This window comes from Notolabrus celidotus, chromosome 15 (genome assembly GCF_009762535.1).
Source record: "Notolabrus celidotus isolate fNotCel1 chromosome 15, fNotCel1.pri, whole genome shotgun sequence".
NCBI classification, from domain to species: Eukaryota; Metazoa; Chordata; class Actinopteri; order Labriformes; family Labridae; genus Notolabrus; species Notolabrus celidotus.
In genome coordinates this window covers 4,466,198-4,492,132 of record NC_048286.1, presented here as the reverse complement: position 1 = coordinate 4,492,132, position 25,935 = coordinate 4,466,198, and the positions used below count along the sequence as shown (strand labels likewise).

Below are 25,935 nucleotides of genomic sequence, written 5' to 3'. Positions count from 1 at the left end.
TGCGCCAGTACCACATCAACTAACTATTACCATGTAAACATGAACAATACCATGTTTCTTAAAGACAAGAGTATCCCCCTGTGCCTAAAACTCAAGCCAAAACAACACTGGATTAAACTGAGCAGTCAGACTATGTTTGCTTCTTTGAGTGGTCTGATTGACAGCTACATTGAGATTTTGTGTATCTTGATAATTCAGAAAACCTGTTGTTTTTTTTTCATAAAAAAACATTTCTTGTAATTCTGAGATATACATCTATTTCATTCATAAAAAGAGATTTTTTTCTCTCTTCAGTGAATGTAATATGCTTCAATAGTTTCTTATAATAGAGTGGGAATGCCTGTGGCCTGCATGGGCGCATATCGATTTAGCCACCTGTTTCAGTCAGACTGATTTGCATTAGAAGAGTGTACTTGTGCATAAGTACATTTAGAGTTACTGTGAGATAAGAAGTTAAGACTGACCTGAAATAACAATGAATACAACCCACTAACCAGGTTTAGGGATTAGGGCTCGATAAGGTATCCTTCTTAATATTTTCCGTCAAAAGGAAAATGTCCCTCTCATCCATAAAATGAAACAGATCTGTGAGAAAGTAAAGTGATTTCTTATCCCCCTGAAGATTTGTGAGCAGTGGTTCAATTGAAGTGTCTGTTCTGTCAAAGTTGGAAATAAAATGCTTCAAAAATATTTTTTCTTGATTTGTTGCCGAAATAGAAAACATACATTCCTCCAGATACTGTTTACATCCGCTGCATTATTACCAATCCTTCCTCTCATATTTGACAATGAAACAGATAGAATGCATAAGAGGAACATTTGAAATGCTGTCTTTTTATAGAATAAAAAGGCTTTACAATATGCTAATTTTGTCTCTTTTTGTTGTTTTGTTTTTGTAAGTAAAGTCAGATCCTGAAATCACTTCTAGCTCATCGATACTTCCTCCTTTCACCTCAAAAGTGATCCCAAAAGGTCAAAGGTCGTACCCTCAGAGACAGTTTTCATATCAAAGTGTCCACACACGTATCGATTAGTGTGGCCATTTTAAGATAGATGAAGCAGATAAATCATAAAACACACTTCTGTGTCTTCTCAGACGAACCGACGATAAAAAGTTTACTTCTCTTGAAAGTAAGGGATGGGAGGTTTTTATTGGCATTGACTTCTTTTGTCCTCCTTGAAATGTTTGTCTGCTGTAAAACCTGAAGAATTGTTTCCAAATGTTCAAGCTGCCAAAACAAGCAAATGGATTTTTCAACCTTGCTGTCTTAGATTGTATAAAAGAATATATAACAATACATTTTCTCTCTTTTTTTCACACGGATCCTGACAGAAGAAATAAATCAACGTCCTCCCACATGCATAACTCTGCGGGTATCAGCGAGGGGAGAACTTAGCGATAAACTTTGCTGATTTTTGTCTCTGTGTGTTTCTCTCAGGTGTTCTCCCAGCCGCTGCGAGCATGGCGGTCTCTGCAGTCAGTCCTGGACCGTGTTTCACTGTAACTGCTCTGACAGCGGATACAGCGGAGCCATCTGCCACAGCTGTAAGTCACCTGTCAATCTAGTGTCAACACATGTTATTGCGAGTAGACGGCGGGTGCAGACTGAGCTATAGAGCCCTTGATAGCCTACTAGAACCTCTCACTTTCATTGTGTTTGTATTCTGTAGCCTTAAGCACCCATCAGGTCCAGAGCTTTAATCATATGACACAGCTGCCCTGTTAGATTTTGCACAAAGCCCCCAAAAATCAAGAAGTATTACTCTGCTGACGTTTAATCTTGACCCTCAGGTTTCTGTAGAAATAAGAACCAAGATGGATTAATATCACCTGAAATTAGAGATACTGAAACAACTGGAATCCCTTGTTAGCATGGCTCCCAATCACAATCCACTAAATGGTGGAATGAATTGGCCAACTCCATTCGATCTGCAGAGTCCCTCTCTACTTCCAAAAGACAGCTAAAGACCCAGCTCTTTAGGAAGCACTATGCACTTAGCTAGACTGTTCTCCACTGTTGTCCCCAGTGGCAGATCATGTCTTCCAGCTACGATTGACTCACACTGTCCTGCTCTATTCTGGGAATCTGTGTTCAGGTCTGGAGTGACCCAGCACTTGGTACTTTGGTCATTATTGTGGTGATGTTAATTGTTGATGATGATAATGGAAGGTCTTAAATGGTTTGGTTGCTTCATTGTAGATGTTCCTTATTTTAATTTAAAAAAAAAAAGAAAATCCTTATTTATTTTTGTGCATTGCCTTTACACTGCTTGACAGTACCTTCACCCAAATTGACTTGAAGCACTTTGTTACTCTTACTGATCTTGTTTCCTCTTGTCTAGATCTTTGCTTGTGTTGTTCTTGTTCTCGTATGTACATCGCTTTGGATAAAAGCGTCTGCTAAATGACATTGTAACATTGTAACATTGTAACACAGATAAAAAAGAGTTTTCTCTTTGTAAAAATCACCACAAACTCAAAAGCCTGGCAAAGTGTCACAGCAGCATCACCTGTAACTTTTCCTGTGTAGTCTGCTCATGTCTAGAAACAGTCATGGCCTTTAGATACAGAGACAGCAAATGAAACGGCTGAGGATGACACCATCCACTTTCAAGCCTTGTAAGTGGATGGATTATGTTATGTAATACCTCCTTGAGCGGGCCCTTGGTGAGGGAATACGAGTAACAAAGATCTGTAATGTGTTCTTAATAGAGCTCACATGGTTCTTCATATTGCAAAGTTGTACATTTAATACGTTTTATCTATGGCATTAAAACAAAAATGTTGCTTGGTACATAATTGTGCAAAAACAATATATATTGATATATATGTAAAAAGAACATTTGCATAAAATTGGTAATTTGGCCCAAGCAGTGATCCTATTTTAATTTATATCTAAGGACTACAACTTTTACTACTTTTTACAGCCTGTAGGGCTGTAGGGAGAGAGTGAGGGATGATGTGCACCAAATATGAGACTGGGAATATCCCCTACAGCTGGTGCAACAAGGACAGTAGCCTCTGTACATGCGACGCATGCTATGTTACTTCTGAATTAAAGGTAAACGGTAAACATACTTTATTAATTCCCAGGGGGAAATTCAGTTTTTCACTCATGTTCTTTTTTGATCATGCTACATGTAGTTTGATATACATGCAATCATGCACAAACATGGAGGCTGCCACCCGAGCAGTTGGGCGTTCAGTGCCTTGCTCAAGGGGACCAGTTTGATGTACCAGCACCTTTCCAGCCACCAGATCACTTGCCAAACTTTGTCCACTCTGGGACTTAAACCTGCGGCCCTTTCCGATTCCCAAGCCATGGCCTTATGGACTGAGCTAATGTTTGGTTAGTAAGTAATTAATCAGCAAATTATGGGAAATAGAATCCGGACAGGATGAGGACAAGCGTTCCATGGTGATGGATTCCACCTGTTGCCGTGGATTGAACATGAAACTGTCCTCATTCAGCTCTCTTTCTTCTCTGAGCTCTGCAGTTCACACACCTTTAAAAAGAAACTAATGTCACAACTTTGAACTCTGCTGCTATCATCACCACCGCTCATGGTTTAAGTTTCTTTGTAGAGATCGATCACCTAAAGTTTCTCTCACCTGCTCCGCTCTTTGATAATTTCTGGAAAGGATCCAAATTGGAAAATGTCCGTAGCCTGCCAATTTAGTATGCTAACCAAAAACTAGCATTTTGGCCACATTGTTTTGATGCTAACAGAAGCTAATGGTTTTACCTCACCTTATGGTCTATGGTGTAAACAATCAGAAGCTAAATATGTTGGAACTCTTTTCCGCAGATTGGTTTGACATGACGTGTGAACAGTTTGCCTCTGGTGTTGCTCATGTCAGTTAAAGTTAATAACCGTTGTCAATGGGTTTTGACCAATCAGAATCAAGCATCTCACACAGCCGGAAGATCAGTAAGAGAGTGGGGTAATAAAGTATTTTTATAGTAAAGTTTTTACACTGTAGGCAAGTCTTAGTGAGGAGGTCGACGTGGATTTATAGAGCGTACAGATTACAGGTACTTAGCACTGATTTCCACTGTCATCTCCCTCACAGCCAGTAGGTTCCTTGTTTAAATCCCAAGGGGTCTGCTCTGTGTGGAGTATGCTTGTTCTCCTCGTTGAGACATGGGTTGCCTCAGAGTCCAAAGACATGCTTTCCTGGTAATTGGCTCAGAATTAGCCGTAGGTGTGATCGTGTGCATACATTTGGCTTGAGATCGACTGGCAACCTTTTCAGGGAGTAACACAACACCCTCCAAATGTCATCCAGAATCAGCTACAGCTCTTGCAACTCCAAACAGGATAGCTAATGACCATATAAATTGGGTTTGGTTGGATTTAGCAAACAACAGAGCTGGGGTTGAATTTAGCAGTCAAATGTGGTGTTGTGAATCATCCAGCCTTCCATCTACCCCCTCATAGGCGGTTACAGGCATTAAAACTTACAACACAGAGGTCGTCAGTCTTGTTTCTGATGCTCTTTTTTTTTGCTTTTGTAGGTCATAAAGAGGCCTTAGTATGAATTTTAATCTGTTCAAAAACAAGCTGAGATCTCCTCCCAGAGGCCTTTTTGAGAGTTTAAGGTCCTTGTTAAGTAGTAACAAGGTTAAACATGTTTTCTGCTACAAAAACATTTTCAATATTCTACTTCTAAGAACGTGTTTATCCTCTAACCTTGACCAGGTCTTGATATGAGTCATAATAAAAAAAACTTTCATCGTACTTTAGTGCCTGTAAGTACGTTCTGTAATGCAAGTGTGCAAAAATTAGAGGCAATGTTTTGCAAGAATGCTTCCTGGTGTAGAAATGAAATATTAACCATGCAGCATTGGTTTCCTCCAACATGCAAATTGATTGTATGTGTTGCCCGGTCTGCCTCTGTAGCTAGAGGGGCAACTGGATATTTCCTGTTGTCTCAACGTGTGGTGAAATGCTGTGGCAAGAATAGGAGAGACACATGTTGAGCTGCTGTTATCATCTCAGAAGGAAGTTTATTCTCCTAAAGACCAAGACATACTTCAGGTATCAATAACAGAATAGCAATCAAAAGGTATTCAGTTTCAGTCTTGTTTTCAAAAACATGGCCATAACCTAAGTTATAAAACTACAGTAAGTCAAACATTAAATTCAACAATCAAAACCTCTCTGTAAGGTTGCTTTATAAACTATTTTCATTTAACATCCAGTCTCAAACAAACATTCAAAATTTTAAGTCTGAGAAACACAACGAATGAATTACATTTTTAATCCCTCTGTTTTAAACCACATGAAATGTAATTTTTAATATAAACTGTATTATGGTTTTTCAACCTGTTGTTTTATCATTTGTACAAAATAATTGTATTATTTATTAAAGAAATACACTTTATCAGTACCGTTTCCCCCACAAGTCTCACACAAAAAAAAGGGTATAATACTCCTTTAACGACGCTTTCACTCACTCAGACTTTCTACAAAAGCGCCATGGCTTTATTCACAAAATAACTACATGAAAATATTACTAGTCATGGCATTAAACCTTTAACTTGTATGTGCTACAACACTGACCAGAAAATAAACATGCATGAGAAAATCTTCTCATAGTTTAAGTGAATTAAGTTCAACAGACAGTTCAGTAGTTTCTCCGTTTCTAAGGATTAGTTCTTTATACTCTCTCTCACTACTCCACGTGCCAAAACCGCTAGCATTAGCATGGTTAGCATTCGGACTTAAACTCATGTTTACACACTTCTGCCTAAAAACGATCTTATTCACCCACTCGTGCGAACATAAGGTGCTCAGTACTAATGTTTTAAAACTGTTGAAGTCTGCTATTTATGACTTTTTGAGTGCATTTTACTAACCTGTGGCAAGAATAGGAGAGACACACGTTGAGCTGCTGTTATCATCTCAGAAGGAAGTTTATTCTTCCTCTGTGCTCCAACGCTACTCTATGCCACCAGCGCCACTGCGCCCCCTAGTGTATGGATGTGGACTAGCTACATAGAAACGGAAACTGCTGAGAAACCATAGAATTGAAACTATGGAAAATAAACATAAATAAATATAAATAAATTATAGGGGTCTCTGTTTTAATCTACAGACGAGAGACGACTGATTTCAACTCTCTACATATGTAAAAGGAATTTCTTGAAAGATTTAGAGAGCTCGGAAAGATAAATAGTGATTAGAACCATATGTGCAAAAAGTGAATGAATCATAGACAGAGCAGCAGGTGATGAATTTCCTTTTACACACACTTTCCGCGAAACGGGCAAATTGAAGAGAACTCACCAACAAACCTGTAGTGTTCTGTTTTTCTGCTTTTATGCACGTGTCAGCTCCTCCATCACTCATATCAAAGGTACATACGAGACTTTTCAAGTTGGCAGCACTTAATGGCAAAGAGGCTTTTTTACAGTTCACAATAATACACAAGAAATCTTTAGTTATTCTGAGGTCGTCAATCACAGGCACACTTAGAGGCCATTTTGTTCAGTAATCACAGACTTGTTCAGCCTTTTATTGCGGCTGATCCAAGATCATGACAGAACAAATAAAAGGTTGTTTTTGTGGCTGCAGCCCAGGAAGCTTTATTGAAACGCCTTCATACCTTCCACGTTGAATATTTATGTAATCCGTATGTCGGTGAGTGATATGATGGAGGTTAATGATGCTGTGGGTGCCAAATACTGAATTGAAACAGAAGCAGGGAGGTTAGCTCTTTATTTATAAAGCGCCAAATATCAACAAAAATTGTAATCTGCAGACTCTTTCCAAACAGAGCAGGTCTAGACCGTACTCTATGTTCTATTATTAACAAAGACCCAACATCAAGACAGGATAAGATCCAGTCCCATCTTACAGACAGGACTCAGTCTGATCTCATCTTAATCCACCATGAGCAGAGCACTTTGCAGCATTTAGCAAGTTACAGTAGCAAGGACAAACTTCCTTAAACAGGCAGAAACCTCCAGCAGGACCAGACTCATGTTAGACACACATCTACTGAGACTGAATTGGAGAGAGGGATAGAGGGAGATGAAGAGAGAGAGGTAGTTGTAGCAGTTGGAGTCTGACACGTCTACGGCAGAGATCCAGAGGAACCTATGAGACAAGGGAGCTCAGGGACACCAGAAGAGTCTATTGTTAGTAACTTTAATAGGACAGGGAGAGTTAAAGGAAGTGACAGGCAGACAGAGAAGAGGGAGGGGATTCCAGTGTGTCAGTTCCCCTGGCGGTCTAAGCCTATACCAGCATAACTAAGAGCTGGTCCAAGCCTGATCCAGCTCTAACTATAAGCTTTATCAAAAAGGAAAGTTTGAAGCCTACTCTTAAAAGTAGAGAGGGTGTCTGCCTCCCAGACCCTGACTGGTAGATGATTCCAAAGAAGAGGGGCCTGATAACTGAAGGCTCGACCTCCCATACTACTTTTAGATACTTTAGGTACAATGAACAGGCCTGCATGTTGGGAGCGTAGTGTTCTAGAGGGGTAATAGGGCACTATGAGCTCTTTAAATTCTAGTCTAGATTGAATGGGAAGCCAGTATAGAGAGGCTAACACTGGAGAGATGTGCTCTCCCTTCCTAGTTCTAGTCAGTACTCAAGCTGCAGCATCCTCGAATACAGAAGAGCAGTTTCCCGTCACGGTTCAACTCTGGTTTTATTTGAATGCTGATTGTTCTGTGGAGATCTTCTCTCACTGAGGGATGTAATGAATGAAAGACTCAGAGCAGAGTGTGGGAACCTTTAGATGCAGTCTGTGTGTTTGTGTAATTGGAGACTTTTAGAGACAGAGAGGAAGATGCGAGGCTGATTAGGTGGGAAGTTGTGTTCTCACTCTATACGCTCCCATCAGTCACTTCTGTTCTCTCCACCTGGGTTTGCTTTACTCATGTTGCAGGAATGACTCTCGGTGACTCCCTCAGTAGCTGAATATGAGTGATTAGGCTCCTGTAGTCCTGCACACTGTGGGCCAGATCTACTAAAGGTTTGCGTGTATAAAAACACGTGCAAACTTGATAGCGCGCGCAAAGCTGACGTACTAACCGGGAGCACCGAGGATTGCGTCTGTCAAATGAGCAAAATAGCACTCGCAAATCATTTAGCGTGTTTGCCTTCATGAATATGCAGAATACATGCAGATCATCAGAACGCGCAAAATACTGGGAGGAGGAGATGCAAATGTAATCATTTAGCACACGCAATGTGATTTATCAAACCTGAAGCAGATAGCGCGCGCTGTATTTGCGTCTATATTTAGCATGTTTGAAAGGCAGGTGCAAACTGGCACAGCGTTACGCACACTTGGCTGCGGTCACTGTAAAGCTCATCATAACATCACTTTACAACATGCCCGCAAAAGCTGGGCTTACAAGCATTACTACAGTTTTTAGTCAATCAAACCAAGAGAACAAAATAATTATAATAAAACAACACAAATTCAAAGCAGTTCAGCACCACGGATAGCGACCGCATCATTCCGACACCGTCTTTAACTTTTTCATATAATGAGAGCACAGTAGGTCACTGTATCAACAGATATAAAGTTTAGTCAAATTGGCACAGCGGCCCACATGTTCACATACAAACAAAAAATCAATATGAAGTACTCGGCCTACTCACCACTGTTTGGACGAGCCTTAAGCTCCGCGGACTTGTCCACGATGCACTGTATGTCCATTTTCTTTGATCTGTCATTCTCAATAAATAACATGACATGTCCACTCAGTCTATTCTGTCCCATCGTGCTCATCAAGGGGTTTTTAGTTAGTTTTAACTTGGAGAATGAGCGCTCACTGAGCTGCGCCAGGCAGCTCTGCGTAACTCCTCATCTCGAGCTTTCAGCAGTGTGTTGGGGCGAATTGACTCAAACATGTTCCCAGTTCCATTTAAGCTGGTGAATCTTTGGGACAGTTGCTGGATGATGATATCAGGCATTGAAAACGTTCACCCGAAAGTTGCTCCCTGGGACAGTGAGGCAACTGTCTTCATCCAAGTGAAGCCTAACTTTTCTAGAGCAAGAGTGGCAGACTAGGCCTCATCAAATCGCTCTCTAAACTCCATCAAAACACTGATTGTGTTTTGGAGTAGAGTAGATGTGTTTATTTCATTGGCAGATCTTCTGTTTTTTCTCACATCATTCACCTTTTCACAGATGGCCTCCCAAATCGTGTTTCTAACGCTGAGATGTCTCTGCTGGAGTTCACCGATGTGTTTGTTTCCCTCTTCCACAAAGACCTCCAACTCCATGGCTTCAAACTTCATTTATCGCTTAAGACCACTCTGTTCTCTCAAACTCTACATGGTGACAGCCGATAGCACACGCAGAATCCTCATTAAAATAGGGCGGTCCGCACGCAGTCATAGTAGATCACTCGCAACACGCCCAGAAATAACATGTGCAAAATTATTATTTGCACACGCAAATTAGCGCTCGCTATTTGGGATCTTAGTAGATCAGGCCCTGTGTGATCCTCGTCCCCTCACAGCTGATGTGTTGATGTTGATGTTGATTCATATTGCAGCTGATCTCATTATTTTCCTCCCAGCTGTGTACGAGCAGTCCTGCGAGGCGTACAAACACAACGGCAACACGTCGGGACATTTCTACATCGACGTGGACGGCAGTGGACCAATCAAACCACAGCTGGTGTACTGCAACATGACGGGTAACACACACACACACACACACACACACACACTCTCATAATCACTCAACGTTTATGATAAACAACATAATTGTAAATGATGATGCTTCTGTTGTCATTTATTTTCCACCCTCTTTCTTATCATCTCTTTCTCTCTCTCTTTTAACTTCAACCTCTCTCTCCCTCATTCATCTCTCAGTCCGTTCATGTCTCTGTGCTTCACATCATTTTTTATCATCTTGATTACATTTCTCTTTCTCTTCTTAATGTACATCCCCCTCGCCATCTGTTTCTGTGTTCTACGTGATTTACATAACTGGAAACATTTGAATGCTTACAGTTGATGAATGAAATGTGAGTCTTTGAACGTTTTCCCTTTCTTAGCTTCTCCTTTTTTCTCTTAGTATGTCTTTGTAAATTACGCACATTTACTGGAAACATGTATGCAGACACCTGAAGTTTCACTCACTGCTGATAAAACACTTCATTCCACTGAGAAGGCTCTACATTAGAATAAGTCCTGCAATCCAACTCTTGTGTCTGTGTGTCCATCTGCAGAGGACAACACGTGGATGGTAATCCAGCACAACAACTCAGAGCTCACCAGAGTCCGACCATCTCCAGGCGTGAACCAGCATTCATTCCACTTTGACTACTCCACTAAAGAGCAGCAGCTATTGGTTGCCATCAGCCAATCAGAGCACTGCGAACAGAAACTGTCCTACCACTGCAGGAAGTCCCGCCTCCTCAACACTCCAGGTGAGTCTTTGGCTGAAACTGACACCAACCACTGCTCACTGATCTATGAGAATTCACCATCTGTAGTGCTGGAGTGAGAATCATGAACCCCCATACAGTGGACTCACCACTCACTGTTTCCCACAATGCATTGTGAAAAGTTAGTGTTTGGCATATACTTCAGTGCAATGCATGTGTAAAGGAAAGGGATGGACAGTTGAGTAAAGACTAACCAGTGTCACGTCTTTTTGTACTTTAGATTAGAATGATTTGAATCCTCAATGATTGATCAATGAAACACAGAAAATTTTAAGTTTGGTGGCATTTTCATACTAATTTCAAATCTGTTTTATAAAGAGTGAGGTAATCTTGACAGAGTATTGGTTTTTTTTTTCCTGATGATAATGATGATGTATGAGACACACAGGTATGAGCTTACCGCCAGATTCCAGCAGATCCGTCAGATCAGTCAAGGCACCGGATCTGATAGTTTTCTATTCCAGTCAATGTGCCGGAGCACAACGCATCAATCTCAACAGAGCAGATGGAGCGGGACAGGAAGTCAGGCACCAAAACAAAATGAAAAATCTGGTTAATTTTCAGAATAAAACACACTGTGTTATCACCAGATCGTATTTCACTTAACTACAACAACAAACCGTCATGATGAGCGGAGCCAGGCCTGGAGTCAACAGGTCAGAGGTTTTCAGAGGACCAGAAAGACAACATGGATGAGGAGAGGAGGAGGAGAATCCTTGATCCAATATTTACCGCTGGAAAACCTCGGTCACATGACTCCAGCTGTCCGGCGGTCCTGCTCCGTGCTGCATTCTGAAACAAAACCAGTGGGTATTCACGGATGAGAGAGGACGGAGTCGGACCGTAGCGGATCGGAGACCGATCCGACAAGGATCTGGTGGAAGTCCAATGTTAGTCTATATGTAAAAGATTACCAAATGCATTGTTGTGCGAAAATAACGTTAAGTTATTTATCAAAAATCTAGTTTTCATATTTTTCTTTATGAAAATATGCTCATTATGACAGTTATTGTGAAATTCAGCTTGTTATTTTTATTGATTCTTGGCTGGCCTTTGGCGCTATGTTTGAAGTATGCAACAGCATTGAGGTCTGACACAGGCGGCAACCTCCGGTCTTGATATTTGTTATTTGAAAACCAGAAGTATAGACATGCTATCTGTAAATTTAGGATGAATAACACCAGGATCCCTAAGGTAAGTGGAAGGTATAAAGGCCTGGATAGAAAACAAAGGATTTGTAATCTCTGTAATGATGATGTGTGGGTGATGATTACCATATTTTGTTTGAATGCAAGAACACAAGCATTCTGAGTTATAGAGAGATGTTGATATCAAAGTATTATTTAAATGTCCCTCTCTTTTAAATTAATTCTATTGTCGCAATCAGATAAGTGTAATGGCCATTTCTTGTTCAGGTTATGATGTCAGCCTGATGGATAAAATTAACTTATGGAGAAACAAATGGTTGTCTTTTGTCAAGTTTTATTATCAGCAGTCTTTGCAAAGAGGGAGAAAGCAGTGACAACGAGTGAACTTCTCTCAGTTGAAGTCAGTCTTCTTCCCCAAAAGTGCACAAAAACAGAGTATAAGAACCAGTGAAAACACGTGTGGCATATGACAGGAAGCTCTTCCAAAAAAGGTAAAATCTTCTAGTCTAACAGAGATCATTGGCTAAGTAAAAAACAGGACACATGAGAGAGCATAACAGGATACGTAAGCAAGCATTGTGAGAAAGCTAGGATGGGAGAACAGGAAACCTCCCATCTGCAGCCTTGGAGAAACTCTGCACCAGCACAAGTTTCCATCAAACCTCCCATCTGCGATCTTTGGAGAAATTGCACCTGCAACAGTTCCTATCAGTCTTACACAAGCACAGAGAAACACAGAGAACAGCAGTTTATTCAGTAATTTTCCACCACATAAGCCAAAAGTTATCTGTAAATAAGGGGAATTTTTTGAAGACTGTCCTTCCATTGTTTAAATTAGATCTGTTGTACTTCATCCATGCCGTGTGCCATCATTATATATTTTTTGTTATTTGTAATTTATGATCTATTTGTGCCTCCATACAATGTGATCATGGTCTGAGCGTCAAAATGAAATATGAAGCCAATGTGGAAATACTAAAAACTGCAGCTCCTTGAGTGTCCACTTGAGGCTGGCCCCAAAAGCTCCTGAAGCCACATACACACCCATTCAAAAGAGCCGATCTTTACAGCAGAAATAAACAGGTTTACAGCCTGGTACAAAAAAACAATTAAGGTCTGAATAGATAATTTATCTTTCGGGTTGACTGTGAGGGGGTGAATTGGTTAAGAACTTATTAGTTTTGAAGATATTAAGGTGTAGAGTTTTGCATAATTGGAGGCATGGCTGAATGGCGAGCATCCTGTATCTGTTAGCGAAGATTAAGGCGCGCCACAACTCCATGTCTTTGAATCCTGTTAGGTCAACTGAAAGTTATGATGAAACTTTGCATCAGAAATGTTTCCGGACACAGCATATGTTTTCAGATTCAGAAGACTTTGTTTATCCTAAAGGGCAGTTCAGTTTAGGCAGCCTGCCAGACCGTGTATCCTCTCACAGCCGGTTTAACCACGCTGGCTCCGATTTTCTCTGACAGGGAATCCAGCCAGAAAAAACAAAACGTCATCTGCTCTGGCTGTCTCTAAAAACTTAACTCAGACTAAATGATGACAAGAAAATATCATTTTAAGCACAAAATATTCAGTTAATGTGTTCTTATTTTTGCCAAGAGCTCAATTTACTCTGGTTGTAACTGTTGAATCTAACATATTTGTTTTAAATGTGCTGTGTTTGACTTTAACTTCAACAGAATGAGATATGACACATCATTTTGTATGAAAACAAAGCTCTGGAGAATCTAACTCCCTGCAGCTCTACACATCTTTTCTGATAAAACCAAATGACTCATGCTTGAGAACTAAATCAGGTTTTGGGGATGTTCTCTTTTTTTAAGCGAGCCAGACAGATGGATTTAAAGCTATTTGTTCACGTCTCCCGTGTTTGAAATCGGCGTTAACTTTGACAGTTAACCAACAAGCTAACAAATCATTATTAAAGCTTTGAGTTAGAGTCAGTTAAACAACCGAGAACAATGTTGACTCTCATCATTTACTTGTGTTAAACTCTGCCGATGGCAAAGTGGAGGACAAACTATTTATGATTAGCAATTATACAGACATAAAATTAACATTTATTCAATGCATAACAAATCTTTGTCCGTCAGTGTGGTTGGCAGTGAAACATGACACAGTTCAGGGCAAACAGAAGATGGATTGAAGAAAGAGGGGGAAGAGGAGGAAGCAGGACAAATGTGTGGATGGATGGAGGGAGAGTTTTATTTTCTGGGCATTAAGCTTATACTCGCAGCAGTTACATCAACAACATAAGAAAGAGCAGAACATGCTGGAAGCAGAGCTGTGATGGCAACATTTATGGAGAGACGTGACACTCAAACACATGAGGAAGAAGTCATGCAGAGGACACCACTGGCTTCTCTGTTTTCAGTTCAGAGGTGCACAGGTACTGAGCTGTTCTACATGTAACTTCCTCTCATGTGCAGCGATCAGGAACAAACAACATGTGCAGAAAAGGAAGAGAACAAAAGGTAAGTCTTGGGAGTCTTGGTTGAAAAAGTGGAGCCTAACAGACACAAAATGCAAACGTTTTGTTCTCTCTGTGTGAGTCCTTCTTTCTGCACAATGGACGGATCTTTCCTGATCCCACTGTTCTTGTGTTAAAGTTACTTAGAACAGAGTTTTTTTGCAGTATTTCGTCCACATCCATCATAGTTTCTGACCTCTAATTTAATAGCTCAGGTAAACCAAATGTTCTCTCATGTAAGACGATGAATGTGTTGTTGTTGTGTTTTTCAGAGGGTTCACCCTTCAGCTGGTGGTTCGGCGGTCCTGGTCCTGGTAGTCCTCGAACTTACTGGGGTGGAGCTCAACCCGGGAGTCAGCAGTGTGCCTGCGGCTTGCAGGGCGACTGTGTGGACCCTCAACACTACTGCAACTGTGACGCAGACCGCATTGAGTGGTACTGAACTTAAAACACATGCTTCTTTATTTTCTCATCATTTAGATTCACAAGGTGAAACCTGTTTTGAGTATCTGGCTTCTTTAAATTTACAAAATCAGAGTTAGGCGACTACCAGCTTGCATTTTTTCAAAACACAAGACTGACAGGTGCATAAGTCAAAAAAGTGAATACCATTTTGAACAAGGACAGCAAATTAGTCAGTGATTTTTATACAAATACTGTTTTCTATCTTTTTTTTTAGTGGCATCAGTCCTTTGAATGTTAGAAAGTTATGTAGAACATGTTACTCTGAAGTAAGGGATAAAAAAAAAATTGAATCCCGACAGGCTGAACAGCACCAGAACATAAAGTGGAGGGGTCATGTCCCAACCTAGAGGGATTTTAATTTGTGTAGCCGACTTTGTAGAGATCAGCATCTTAGAGATGAGGTCACCAGCTCTTCTGCCGTGGCCTGAATCACAAGACTGGATCTTTCTCCTCTTTTCCCTATAAGAGTTTGTTTTTAGAAATATACTCTGGAATATTTCTAAGAAGTATCAGGAGCTACGGCCCGAAACTGGTTGAAAAACTCTGCGTTCACTCATAGAGCTCACCTGGGTAATTTTGAGAAGTTTGCAGGAAGTTGTGCAAGTGAGAACAAAGCTAAAGATGGATGGGGCCCAGTAGCTCCTCAGTGCTCACATACTGTCATTATAGACCAGCCTGAGAGAGAAACCAACATTTTTTGCCACAGTGTTAACAGGCAGAGGGGAAATCAATTAATCAATCAATCAATCTTTATTTGTATTAGTGCCAAATCACAACAAATGTTATCTGAAGAATCTTTCCAAACAGAGCAGGTCTAGACCGTACTCTTATGTTCTATTATTAACAAAGACCCAACATCAAGATAGGATCGGATCCAGTCCCATCTTACAGACAGGACTCAGTCTGATCTCATCTTAATCCACCATGAGCAGAGCACTTTGCAGCATTTAGGAAGTTACAGTGACAAGGACAAACTTCCTTTAACAGGCAGAAACCTCCAGCAGGACCAGACTCATGTTAGACAGACATTTGCTGAGACTGAATTGGAGAGAGGGATAGAGGGAGATGAAGAGAGAGAGATAGTAGTAGTTGTAGCATCTGGAGTCTGGCACGACAGCAACAGGCTAGGGGAACCTACGGTCTAAATGTGACAGACTGCTTTATTGACTTGATTTGACGTGTGTGATCAGGTTCTCTCTGGCTTTACTTTTGCTGTTGAGAGTTAATTATTATGGTTATGGGGTTTTGACTAAACAGAATGAAGTATTAATAATAATATCTCATAAATGTCTGTTTGCTCGACTAAAACAGCTTAAAAAAAACAGACTCCCCTTTGAGGAGAGTTTGAATTTTTCATCCTGAGGCCTACTTTTTCATATTTTGGGGTCTAAATAACTAATATGGCATAAAAGCTCGGGGGGATGGCTGCAGCAAAGGCACTGTTTAAGCTCTTATGTGTTCTCTTTGCATAAAGACAGGATGACAAAATGAGGAAGGAGTTTATATTTAAATTATACTGTTTGATTTTAAGGACATTTGATGATAAAGTTTGGAAAGTGACATTATTGAATGAACTTCTCATTGAGACCTGAATAAGATAAACCCCCAGAGTATAAATATTCATGATGGACTTCCACATTGTTGGTGGTGTTGCAGATCTGAAGATGCTTTCGAAACCAAACATCAGAAAAGAGAATTGTAATCATTTCCCAGATGCATAATTTATGACTATGTGCCCGACAGCACAGCAGCAAACTGTCCCAGTTTAACTTTGTCAGTTTAGCAAACAGGAAACCATCATCAATGAATGAAGTGGAGGAGGAAGTGTTTTAACCTCTCCTCCAGCTGAAAGCCTTTCCCGACCTCCTTCTTTCTATCATTTCTGGGTTCAAGCTGTTTGTTCAGCGCTTTATTTTTACAGACTGATGCTGCCATCGCCTCTCTTCAATATTTCATCAGACTCTCAAAGTGCAGTAAACACTCCTCGCTTCCAGTCCTTTCAGTCCTGGATGTATTTTAGAGCACAACTTTCCTAAAGCGGCAGGGCTAACGGGCGGATTATCTCCATTACATCGAGCTGCATGTGGGCGTAAATGGACAGGCGGTGTCTCGTTTTGGGAGTTTTCGCTCCCAACAAAAAAAAGAAGACTGTCAGGATGGTTCAAATTCAGTTGGAATAAATTGTCCCTGAGAGATTGCACCTTCACTCTGCAATGTTTACATCAGCTAGTAACAACATGTGCTCTTGTCTGGGGAGTGATGTAACAGTAAAAACACCAAACATAAATCTACACAAGAAAACAGAGTTGTTGTTGTTTTCTGTTTTGGCTCCACTCCCTTCTTTCCTCCTGTTCCTTTTTGTTGAACTGAAGCATGATTTCAAATTGTGATTTCTCTCTCTCTCTCTCTCTCTCTCTCTCTCTCTCTGTCTCTCTCTCTCTCCCTCCCTCTCTTTTCTTTGCTGTTCTCTTCCCCTGCAGGGCTGAGGACTCTGGCCTGCTCACCCATAAGGAGAGCCTCCCTGTCAAGTCTCTGGTGCTGGGTGACGTCCAGAGGTCGGGGTCAGAGGCCGCCTACAGGGTGGGACCCCTGCGGTGCCATGGAGACAGTAAGTTCATCTCCATGAAAGTGACTGCTGCTTAGTTTGTCAATAAGAGAAGTTTCACAAGTCTTCCTGAGTTTCATCACTGAGGAACCTTCTAGTTTGATGATATCTAACCAATTTGAAGTTTGATTGTTTGTTAAGAAGCTTCAATCAATCAATCTTTATTTAAATAGCCCCAAGTCCCAACAAATGTTATCTAAAGACTCTTTCCAAACAGAGCAGGTCTAGACCGTACTCTATGTTCTATTATTAACAAAGACCCAACATCAAGACAGGATCAGATCCAGTCCCATCTTACAGACAGGACTCAGTCTGATCTCATCTTAATCCACCATGAACAGAGCACTTTGCAGCATTTAGCAAGTTATAGTGGCAAGGACAAACTTCCTTTAACAGGCAGAAACCTCCAGCAGGACCAGACTCATGTTAGACACACATCTGCTGAGACTGAGTTGGAGAGAGAGAGATAGTGGGAGATGAAGAGAGAGAGAGATGATAGCAGTGAGACGGAGTGTAGCAGTTGTAGCAGCTGGAGTCTGTCATGTCTAAAGCTGAGATCCAGAGGAAACTACGAGACAAGGGAGCTTAGGGAGTCCAGAAAGATCTATGGTTAGTGACTTTAATGGGACAGTCTAAGTCCATAGCAGCATAACTAAGAGCTGGTGAAAGCCTGATCCAGCAGTTAAGGGACAAGGACACGCTTTCTTTAACAGGCAGAAACCTCGAGCAGGACCAGACTCATGTTAGACACACATCTGCTGAGACTGTGTTGGAGAAAGGGGTAGAGGGAGATGGAGAGAGAAAGAAAGTTGTAGCAGAGGGAGTCTGGCATGCCTACGGCAGAGATCCAGAGGAACCTATGAGACAAGGGAGCTCAGGGACTCCAGAAAGGTCTATGATTAGTGACTCTAATGGCACAGGGAGAGTTAAAGTAAGAGTCAGGCAGAAAGAAGGGAGAGAGGGGATCCCAGTGTGTCAGTTCCCCTTGCAGTCTAAGCCTATAGCAGCATAAGTAAGAGCTGCTCCAAGCCTGAGCCAGCTTTTTTCAGCTGTACATCAAAAGTATGATTACTCATAATAAAAACTCTTCAAAGGACTTTAAGATGGATCAATCAGACCTAAATATCACAGCTATAAACCTACTGTCTGATCTGTAATCCTGATTTGATTCCAATTTCAAATGTACGGTTTCATTGTGTCTCTCAGAGAACTTCTGGAACGCAGCCTTCTTCGACAAAGAGACGTCGTACCTCCACTTCCCCACCTTCCACGGAGAGCTGAGCGCAGATATCTCCTTCCTGTTCAAAACCACGGCCGCCTCCGGAGTGTTCCTGGAAAACCTGGGCATCAAAGACTTCATCCGGATCGAACTGAGCTGTGAGTAAGAGCTGCGAAGATGAAGACTGAATCTGTGTCAAACAAGCTTCAAGGGGATTTGTGTGTCTTCTAAGCCCTTTACGACGTTTGAGTGAGTTATTTATAGTTTGGCTACAAAAGTAATCGACTGTTCCTTATTTCTATTTAAGTGTCAGAAAGTGATGCAACTGAAGGAAACTTTGGGTTTGTCAGTTTTATTGGATTTCTGGAGAAGTACTTTTTATTTCCGTTGAACTGTGCTGCACCTTTTAAAAATCCCTCACTTATGTCTTTCCAGTGCATGGATTGAAGAGTGTGGAAGCTGTACATGAGGGTCTGATTACATTTCCAGTTTATATATCCACCTTTACCATTCAGAGTTAAGGAAACGTGCTGTTTTTTTTGTGTCCTCAGGCAGCTTCGTATGGATTGTGCGTTCTCACTGCTGCTGCTGTTGTTTTTTTTCCTAATGGCGTTCTGCTCCAGATCGCATTACTTGTTGTTTCTCGATCAATTTTCTACCCACACAGACCGCAGCTGAACACTCTGCACAGTCACACATCTCCCTGTGTGCTGGCACATGGGACGCAACACAGCAAATAAAATGTAGTCGAGATGAGATCCATAAAAATGCGAGTCATCAACACTGCAGTGTGTGTGTGTGTTTTTTTGCACCCTTATTTTTAATTTAGCGCTTTTATGAACTCTCAGGGGCATTCGAGCCGTGACCCTCCATTAATTCCTGCCTTTTGTGTGAGGAACACATTTAGGCAGCTATAGGGTGTCATTTGGATTATGACAGTAATAACTAACAGAGTGTTATTTATTTTTATGGGTGCCATGGTAATGTGGCCGGGTGTGAGATGTATGTTTATAGCCTCCCATAGATTGTGTCATTTAAAATATAGCTGTATTATCCAGCAAGGTGTCCTTGTGCCGGTATGGTTATGACAGCATCGCGCCTGGAACGAGGTGCACATTTACGGGTGGCAGTGATGTGTGTAGTGTGAAATAGCTTGTGTAGATGCCTTGAATCTTTTATCAGTGTTGCCTTTTGAAGCTCTTTACCTCACTCCACCTTTCTTCTTTGGTTTCTTTCGGGTATTTCTGCTTTTTCTGTGTTATATTGCATTTTGGATGAGGTTGCTCTAGGAATAAGATGTAAAAAGACACACACAGACTCTAACTCAGGGACGCTGCTGCACAAACTGCCCCTCTCCTTGGGGAAATCATTGCCAGTGTGGGTGTTCCAGCTCTGAATGCTGCTGCTCTGATGCCAGTTCCCTCAGATCTCTTGGTAACACTGCGGCTCCGACTGAGAACAATTTTATAAATGAAGTTACAAGAGGATGCTGGGGCACTGTTTCATCTTGCATTGTTTTCCTGGAGTAATACATCCTCCCTCTCCAGCAGCACAGCACAAAGAGTGATGGTTTGCTTGGCCTGCACTCTCTTAAATCTCTTGCTGTTGGTGGAGAGAACAGAGGGAGGCGAGCGGCACCCTGAGAGGAGTAAACATAGACGTTCAGCACTGAGGAGCTGTCCGTGGTGCTGAAACAAAGGCAGCACCACAGAGCTCAGGAGACTTCTGTGGTACTGACTCCAGATGCAGAGGCTCAGATGGGACTTTGCTAAGTTTAAAATGTTAAAATAATCATGGCAAAACATGTTTTGAGTGAATTCAAATGTGATGAAATAGTAAAATATGATATTTAATGAATGACTAATTCATTATTTTGTGGAGGACATCTGTCTTTGAATACGTTTCTTCAGGTTTGAGTGGAAGTTTTGTGGTGTGGGTTCAAATGTTTTATCTTTATCTTTAAGGCAAGGTCTTTTATTCACCATTTAAGCCTGCCGTATATTTCATTTTGTTCTCTTTCAGTATACACTACCAGTCAAAAGTTTGGAAACACTTTCTCATTGAAGGATTTGTATTTATTTTAATTATTTGAAATACTGTAGACTAATACTGAAGACATCAAAACTATGAAAGAATTATTGAAAGAACAGAAAAGTGTTAAACAAAGCAGAATCTGTTTTATATTTTACATTCTGTAAAGTAGCCCCCTTTTTCCTTCATGACAGCTTTGCACACTCTTGGTATTCTCTCAGTCTGCTTCATGAAGTGGTCTCCTGGAATGGTTTCTAATGAACATGAGCCTTGTCAAGAGTACATTTGTAGAATGACTTGTCTTCTTAATGTGTTTGAGACCATCAGTTGTGTTGTTCAGAGGTAGGGTTAGTACACAATGGATAGCCCTATTTGACTACTGTTGTAATCCAGATTATGGCAAAACCAGATTATTTCATAGTTTTGATGTCTTCAGTATTAATCTACAATGTTGAAAATAATGAAAATAATGAAAAAACATTGAATGAGAAGGTGTGTTCAAACTTTTGACTGGTAGCGTACGTGCAGATAAAGCATTTTCTCTCACTAGGGTTCAACTTGGATCAGATAAAATACTATCTCTAGCCCTGGTAGGGTTTGTAATTTTCCTGCATAAGGCATATTGACTTTATTCACTGTGCAGTTAGGTAGTTCTACCATAGGGGGTGTTTCTCAGTCAACAAGCTTCTTACTTTTTTTTAAAGAAATTAAAGGTAGAATTAATCTCCTGACATACACTTCTTATCTGTTTAAATGTTCACCTTATCTTTAGATTAGAATTGATGAGCAGACAGTTCAACATTTCCCTGTGAGACGTAACGAAGTACCTCTAAATGTTGCTCCAGGAGATTGCTAAAGTAAATGCACTTTATTAAACAGTGCTTTAAGTGGCTGTGTCTACTAACGCAGTTTCTTTACGCTGACAGCTCTCAGCTTTTTCTCTCTTACAACAGTTCAACTTTTTTAAAACACCACCGCACTCATTAATGTCACTGCCTGATCACCGACCAATCAAAATCAAGAAGGGGTGGGACTTCTGATTTCAGCTTTGTAAGCAACTATGGCCGAGGTCCGTACGGAAGAGAAAAGTTATCACACTCGTTTTTTCGAGGCACAATTTCCAAGTTTAGAACTACTGCTAATGCTATGACAAGATTTCTATCAATAGTTTCACAGTTTCTTGATGAAATGCTGTTGAATGAAAGCAAATATTAAGTATACTGAGAATTTTTAAACAGTCACTGATACGGGAAGCGGAAGTGCTGTGGGACGGCTTGAACAGTAAACACTTGTGAGTCATGGGCGCTCCCAATGCAAAATATTGCGTTATTGGACACAGCACCTTACGTTATAAATTTCTACAATTAATAAAAAATACCAAAATAGAATGCTGATATTTATAACATTCTGTCGCACAAACAAAGAACCTCTGCATATCTGAATCTCCATGCTCCTGTAGGCTACAAATATGTCTTCTTTTTAGTCTGATCTTCCTTAATTATCCAGCGATGTAAAGACTTATGAGGTCTTTATTATCGCTTGCTGTACCTCGTGTTAGGCTAAAAACAAGAGGTGACCATGCCTTTGAGCTTGTGGCTCCAACCCTTTGGGTGTCTTCAGTATTAATCTACAGTGTTTCAAATAATTAAAATAAATACAAACCCTTGAATGAGAAGGTTTGTCCAAACTCTTGCTGGGTAGTGTATATATATTATACATATATTGGGTCATTCTTTGCCTCTATTGTTAGGACAGCTGAACAGAAATAGGAACTGTTGGGAACTGGGAGTAGGGGAAGACATGCAGCAAATGGTGGTGGTCAGGAGTTTAGCCTGTGGCTGCTGCAACAAAGACTACAGCCTCCACATGCGAGGCCAACGGGGCTCAGGCATTACAATTATAACAGAGACCTTTTGTTACATCAGGACACATCAGAGTACTAAAAATACCCTGATGATAAGTGATGTTCAGATAATTATTTCCTCTTTGAAATGCTGGTTGTAAATTGTGTCAGAGTATTGCCAGTTGAAAGTATATACTTAATGGCTGCAGACAACAGGCCCTGATAGTCTGCACCTGCCTCTACCTTGGGAGTTGCCTCGCCGGTGTGACTGTTTTTTTCACTGCAGGGCTCGCTAATTAGAAACATAGAAAGGTTTAGCAGTATACAAAGAAATATAGCTCAGCCTAGTTCTTTCATAGTCGGTCCATAACTTCTTGCCAGACCCAGAGGTCTTTAGTTCGTTCTTATCCTGAGAGAGCTGGACTCAGTCTGCTTCATTAGAGGCTCTGTTTGCTTCAGTGTTTGTTGTTCTTTTTTGAGTAAAGGAGTAATTAAACGACTTCACAGGGAGCCCTACATTTCCCCATCTGCTTGTAACGTCTCCTTACATTCGAGTCCAACCTGCATGCTTGTTAGAGCTCCCGCTTCTTTTCCCATATGTGGCATTGGCAGTTGTGAGACAGACTGTAAGAGCTGTGTGAGAATAAGCAGCAGTAAAGTAAAGATTCATTCAAGCTTTTTATGGAGGAATGCACCAGCTGTCCTCCGCCTCAATCCCATGGAGAGTTTCCAGAAGTTTGTTTTTATTAACTCAGAAAAGAGGACGTCACATTCTGATTTGGGGTTTTCTGAAGGTTCTAAATTAACATCAGCTTCTATTAGATTTGGCTTCACTTGATTAAGTTTTTGTAGAAGATCAAAATGTAATCATCTAAACTGATCACCCTCCCTGTCTCCTCCATCTCTTCCCCTCGAGCAGCCTCCACTGAGGTGGTTTTCTCCTTCGACGTGGGTAACGGGCCGCTGGAGGTTCGGGTGGAGTCGAACGTGCCGCTGAACGACAACCGATGGCACCGAATCCGAGCCGAGCGAAACGTCAAAGAGGCGTCTCTACGACTGGATGGGCTTCCCATCGCCACACAAGAAGCTCCCGCTGACGGACACTTCCACCTGCAGCTCAACAGCCAGCTGTTCATAGGTGAGGAATGAGATGCATGCCTTAAGTTTTAGAAAGGAGAAAAAGTCCCCATAGCCTTGTTGTGTTTTCCCGTCTTTGAGAAGCTCTTTATGTCTAAAAGCCTCTTTTAACAGTGCACATATGAGTGAGTATCTGAGTTACCTTAGGCCTCATTAGTCTCCTCTGTTGTGTTTGTGGTCCTTCCTCAATCCACCAGAGACTGGAAATGAAAGTCTGATCTCTGTCTCTGCATAACTAAGGCACCAACCTCCACAGACTTTGCCTCGTTCCTCTTATCCTCTCTGTTATTCAGTGTTTCTGTCTCTGCATCATGAGAAGAGAACTGGTGCTCACATTGTTTTATTGTCTCTTTGCACAGTGTCTCAGTTGAGCTCACAACAGGCGTTATTCTAGAAAACACAGGCAAGAGCAAAAAAAGTCAAATAAAAAGGAGGCTGTTCTTATTGTGCGTACTGGGGATGATGTTCAACAAAAAGAAAGATAGCTGAGGCCTCAAAAAAATAAAGCACATGCTTATTCCTGAGTTCTGGAAAGAGTGCTGGAAATACATTTTAAAAAAGACTTTTAAGTCGTCTGGACATGTGTAGGTCAAATTTATATCTCAGAAGGCTTTAAAGTACTAGTTAAAGGTAACCTGCAGTGATTTATTTTTATGGTGTAGTCAAAAAACTTAAACATGAACTTTAAATTAACAGTATGCTGAAATCACAGACATTGGATTGCATGTTGGTTTTCTTATGTCAGCCGATGTCAAGTAGAAACATTCATATATTGGGACGAAGAGCAACTCTCCCTCATTTGTTAACCCATCATTAAAATTAAAGTTCAGGGACATCTGTTCTGTAGGGAGTCTGCTGCCTGCTGGTTACTCACAGCAGTGCATTTTAGACACTTTCGGCAAAATTCCACCAGATCCGTGTCCGGTCCTTCTCTGATCCATCACGACCCGGGATCTGATGGGTTTCTATTCCAGTCAATCTGTTAACTTCCACTGGATCCGCTCTGTTGCGTTCTGGCTGATCCGGCAGGTCGGAACCCTCCGGATCAGATACACAATACTTCTATTTCTGCCGGATGCCGGAGCACGACGCATCAATCAACAGAGCAGATGGAGCGGGACAGGAAGTCAGGCATAAAAGAAAAATCGTTTTTCACTTAACTACAACAACAAACCGTCATGATGAGCAGAGCCAGGCCTGGAGTCAACAGGTCAGAGGTTTTCAGAGGACCAGAAAGACAACATGGATGAGGAGAGGAGGAGGAGAATCCTTGATTCAGTAATTAACGGGTGAAAACCTCGGTCACATGACTCCAGCCGCATCGGTCCTGCTCCGTGCTGCGTTCTGAAAACTCAACCGGTGGGTGTTGACAGACGAGAGAGCACAGAGCCGGCCTGCAGCGGAGACAGACCGGACACCGGGTGGAAATCTGATGTTAGACCAAGATTTTTCATATATCAGAACCCAAACCTCAAGACAGCAAGTTTTTAACGCAGTCCTGAAAACTAGGGAGGCACAATGCCAATTTTTTTACAAATCCTTATAGGGACTGCTGTGGATGATATCTGACCACTGTTTCTGCTGAGTCTCAGTTTCACTGTAAGAAAGACGTTACACAGAGGCTTCAGTCTGGCTCACTTCAGCTGTTTGAATCCAAAAACTGAACTTATTTTCTTGTGTTTACTTGCAACTGATTGGTCTTAGGTTTGTTGAAGTAATAACCTGATGATGCATGCTTTTCCAGCACTGACCATGACCCGAGCGTGCATCAGGGAGCGCTGAATACCCAGAGCAGTGTGTTAAGTGATTTCCTTCCAGTCAATATCTGTTAGTAATCTATAAATGAATCTGTCTCTGCGAGGAATTCATTAGAGGCTCATGTAATTAACAATAAACATGCTGAAAATCTCTTATATAGACTCAATCAATACTGCCGCTGAGGTTAGCACCAGTTCAGTTCTACTAATAAACTCCTCCATTTGACCTCTCATTCTCTGTTTATTGATCTACAGGAGTAAAAATACAAAACCCATCGTGCTTTATCAATGAGCAAATATTATTTGAGTCACTTCATATCAGTAAATACAGAGAGGAGAGAAAATACACCAAACATTGATGAGACTGGCTGCTGCAGCAGGGAAACTGAGTCGAGTATTGATTTGTTGAATAATCTGCTCTGAGGTCACCAACCACACAAGACATTATGAGTACAGCACACAGCACACCAGGGTGAGTCAGATAGATTTGTTTGTTGAAATGAACCGAGTTATGTCCCCGGAGGAATTTATGAAAAAACTTGACATGAAGGTCTAGATTTGACCTTCCACTCTCTTTTGTATCTTAGAGTCCCTGATAATCTATTCTTAGGCAACCTGAAATGTGAAGCGTGTATGTTTCTAAATATGCTAAAGTATTTGCTCATCTTATGTGCACCAATAAGTAAAGGATAATGTATGGTTAGCAGGTTGTTATGGGAAAAAGAATCCTGACAGGGTGAGACAAGAGTTCAGGGACATCTGTTCTGTAGGGAGTCTGCTGCCTGCTGGTTACTCACAGCAGTGCATTTTAGACACTTTCTGCC

The 25,935-nt window shown here is 41.2% G+C and overlaps 1 protein-coding gene across 1 annotated transcript in view; it reads left to right on the top strand.

The window, feature by feature from the left end:
- Positions 1–25,935, top strand: part of LOC117826857 (contactin-associated protein-like 4) — a 176,865-nt gene that overhangs the window by 111,956 nt on the left and 38,974 nt on the right. The window contains exons 11-17 of the mRNA XM_034703237.1: positions 1,440–1,546; positions 9,552–9,671; positions 10,209–10,409; positions 14,327–14,489; positions 17,000–17,127; positions 18,331–18,501; positions 23,137–23,355. Coding sequence (XP_034559128.1) covers positions 1,440–1,546; positions 9,552–9,671; positions 10,209–10,409; positions 14,327–14,489; positions 17,000–17,127; positions 18,331–18,501; positions 23,137–23,355 — 1,109 coding nt within the window. The remainder of the gene's footprint in view (positions 1–1,439; positions 1,547–9,551; positions 9,672–10,208; positions 10,410–14,326; positions 14,490–16,999; positions 17,128–18,330; positions 18,502–23,136; positions 23,356–25,935) is intronic.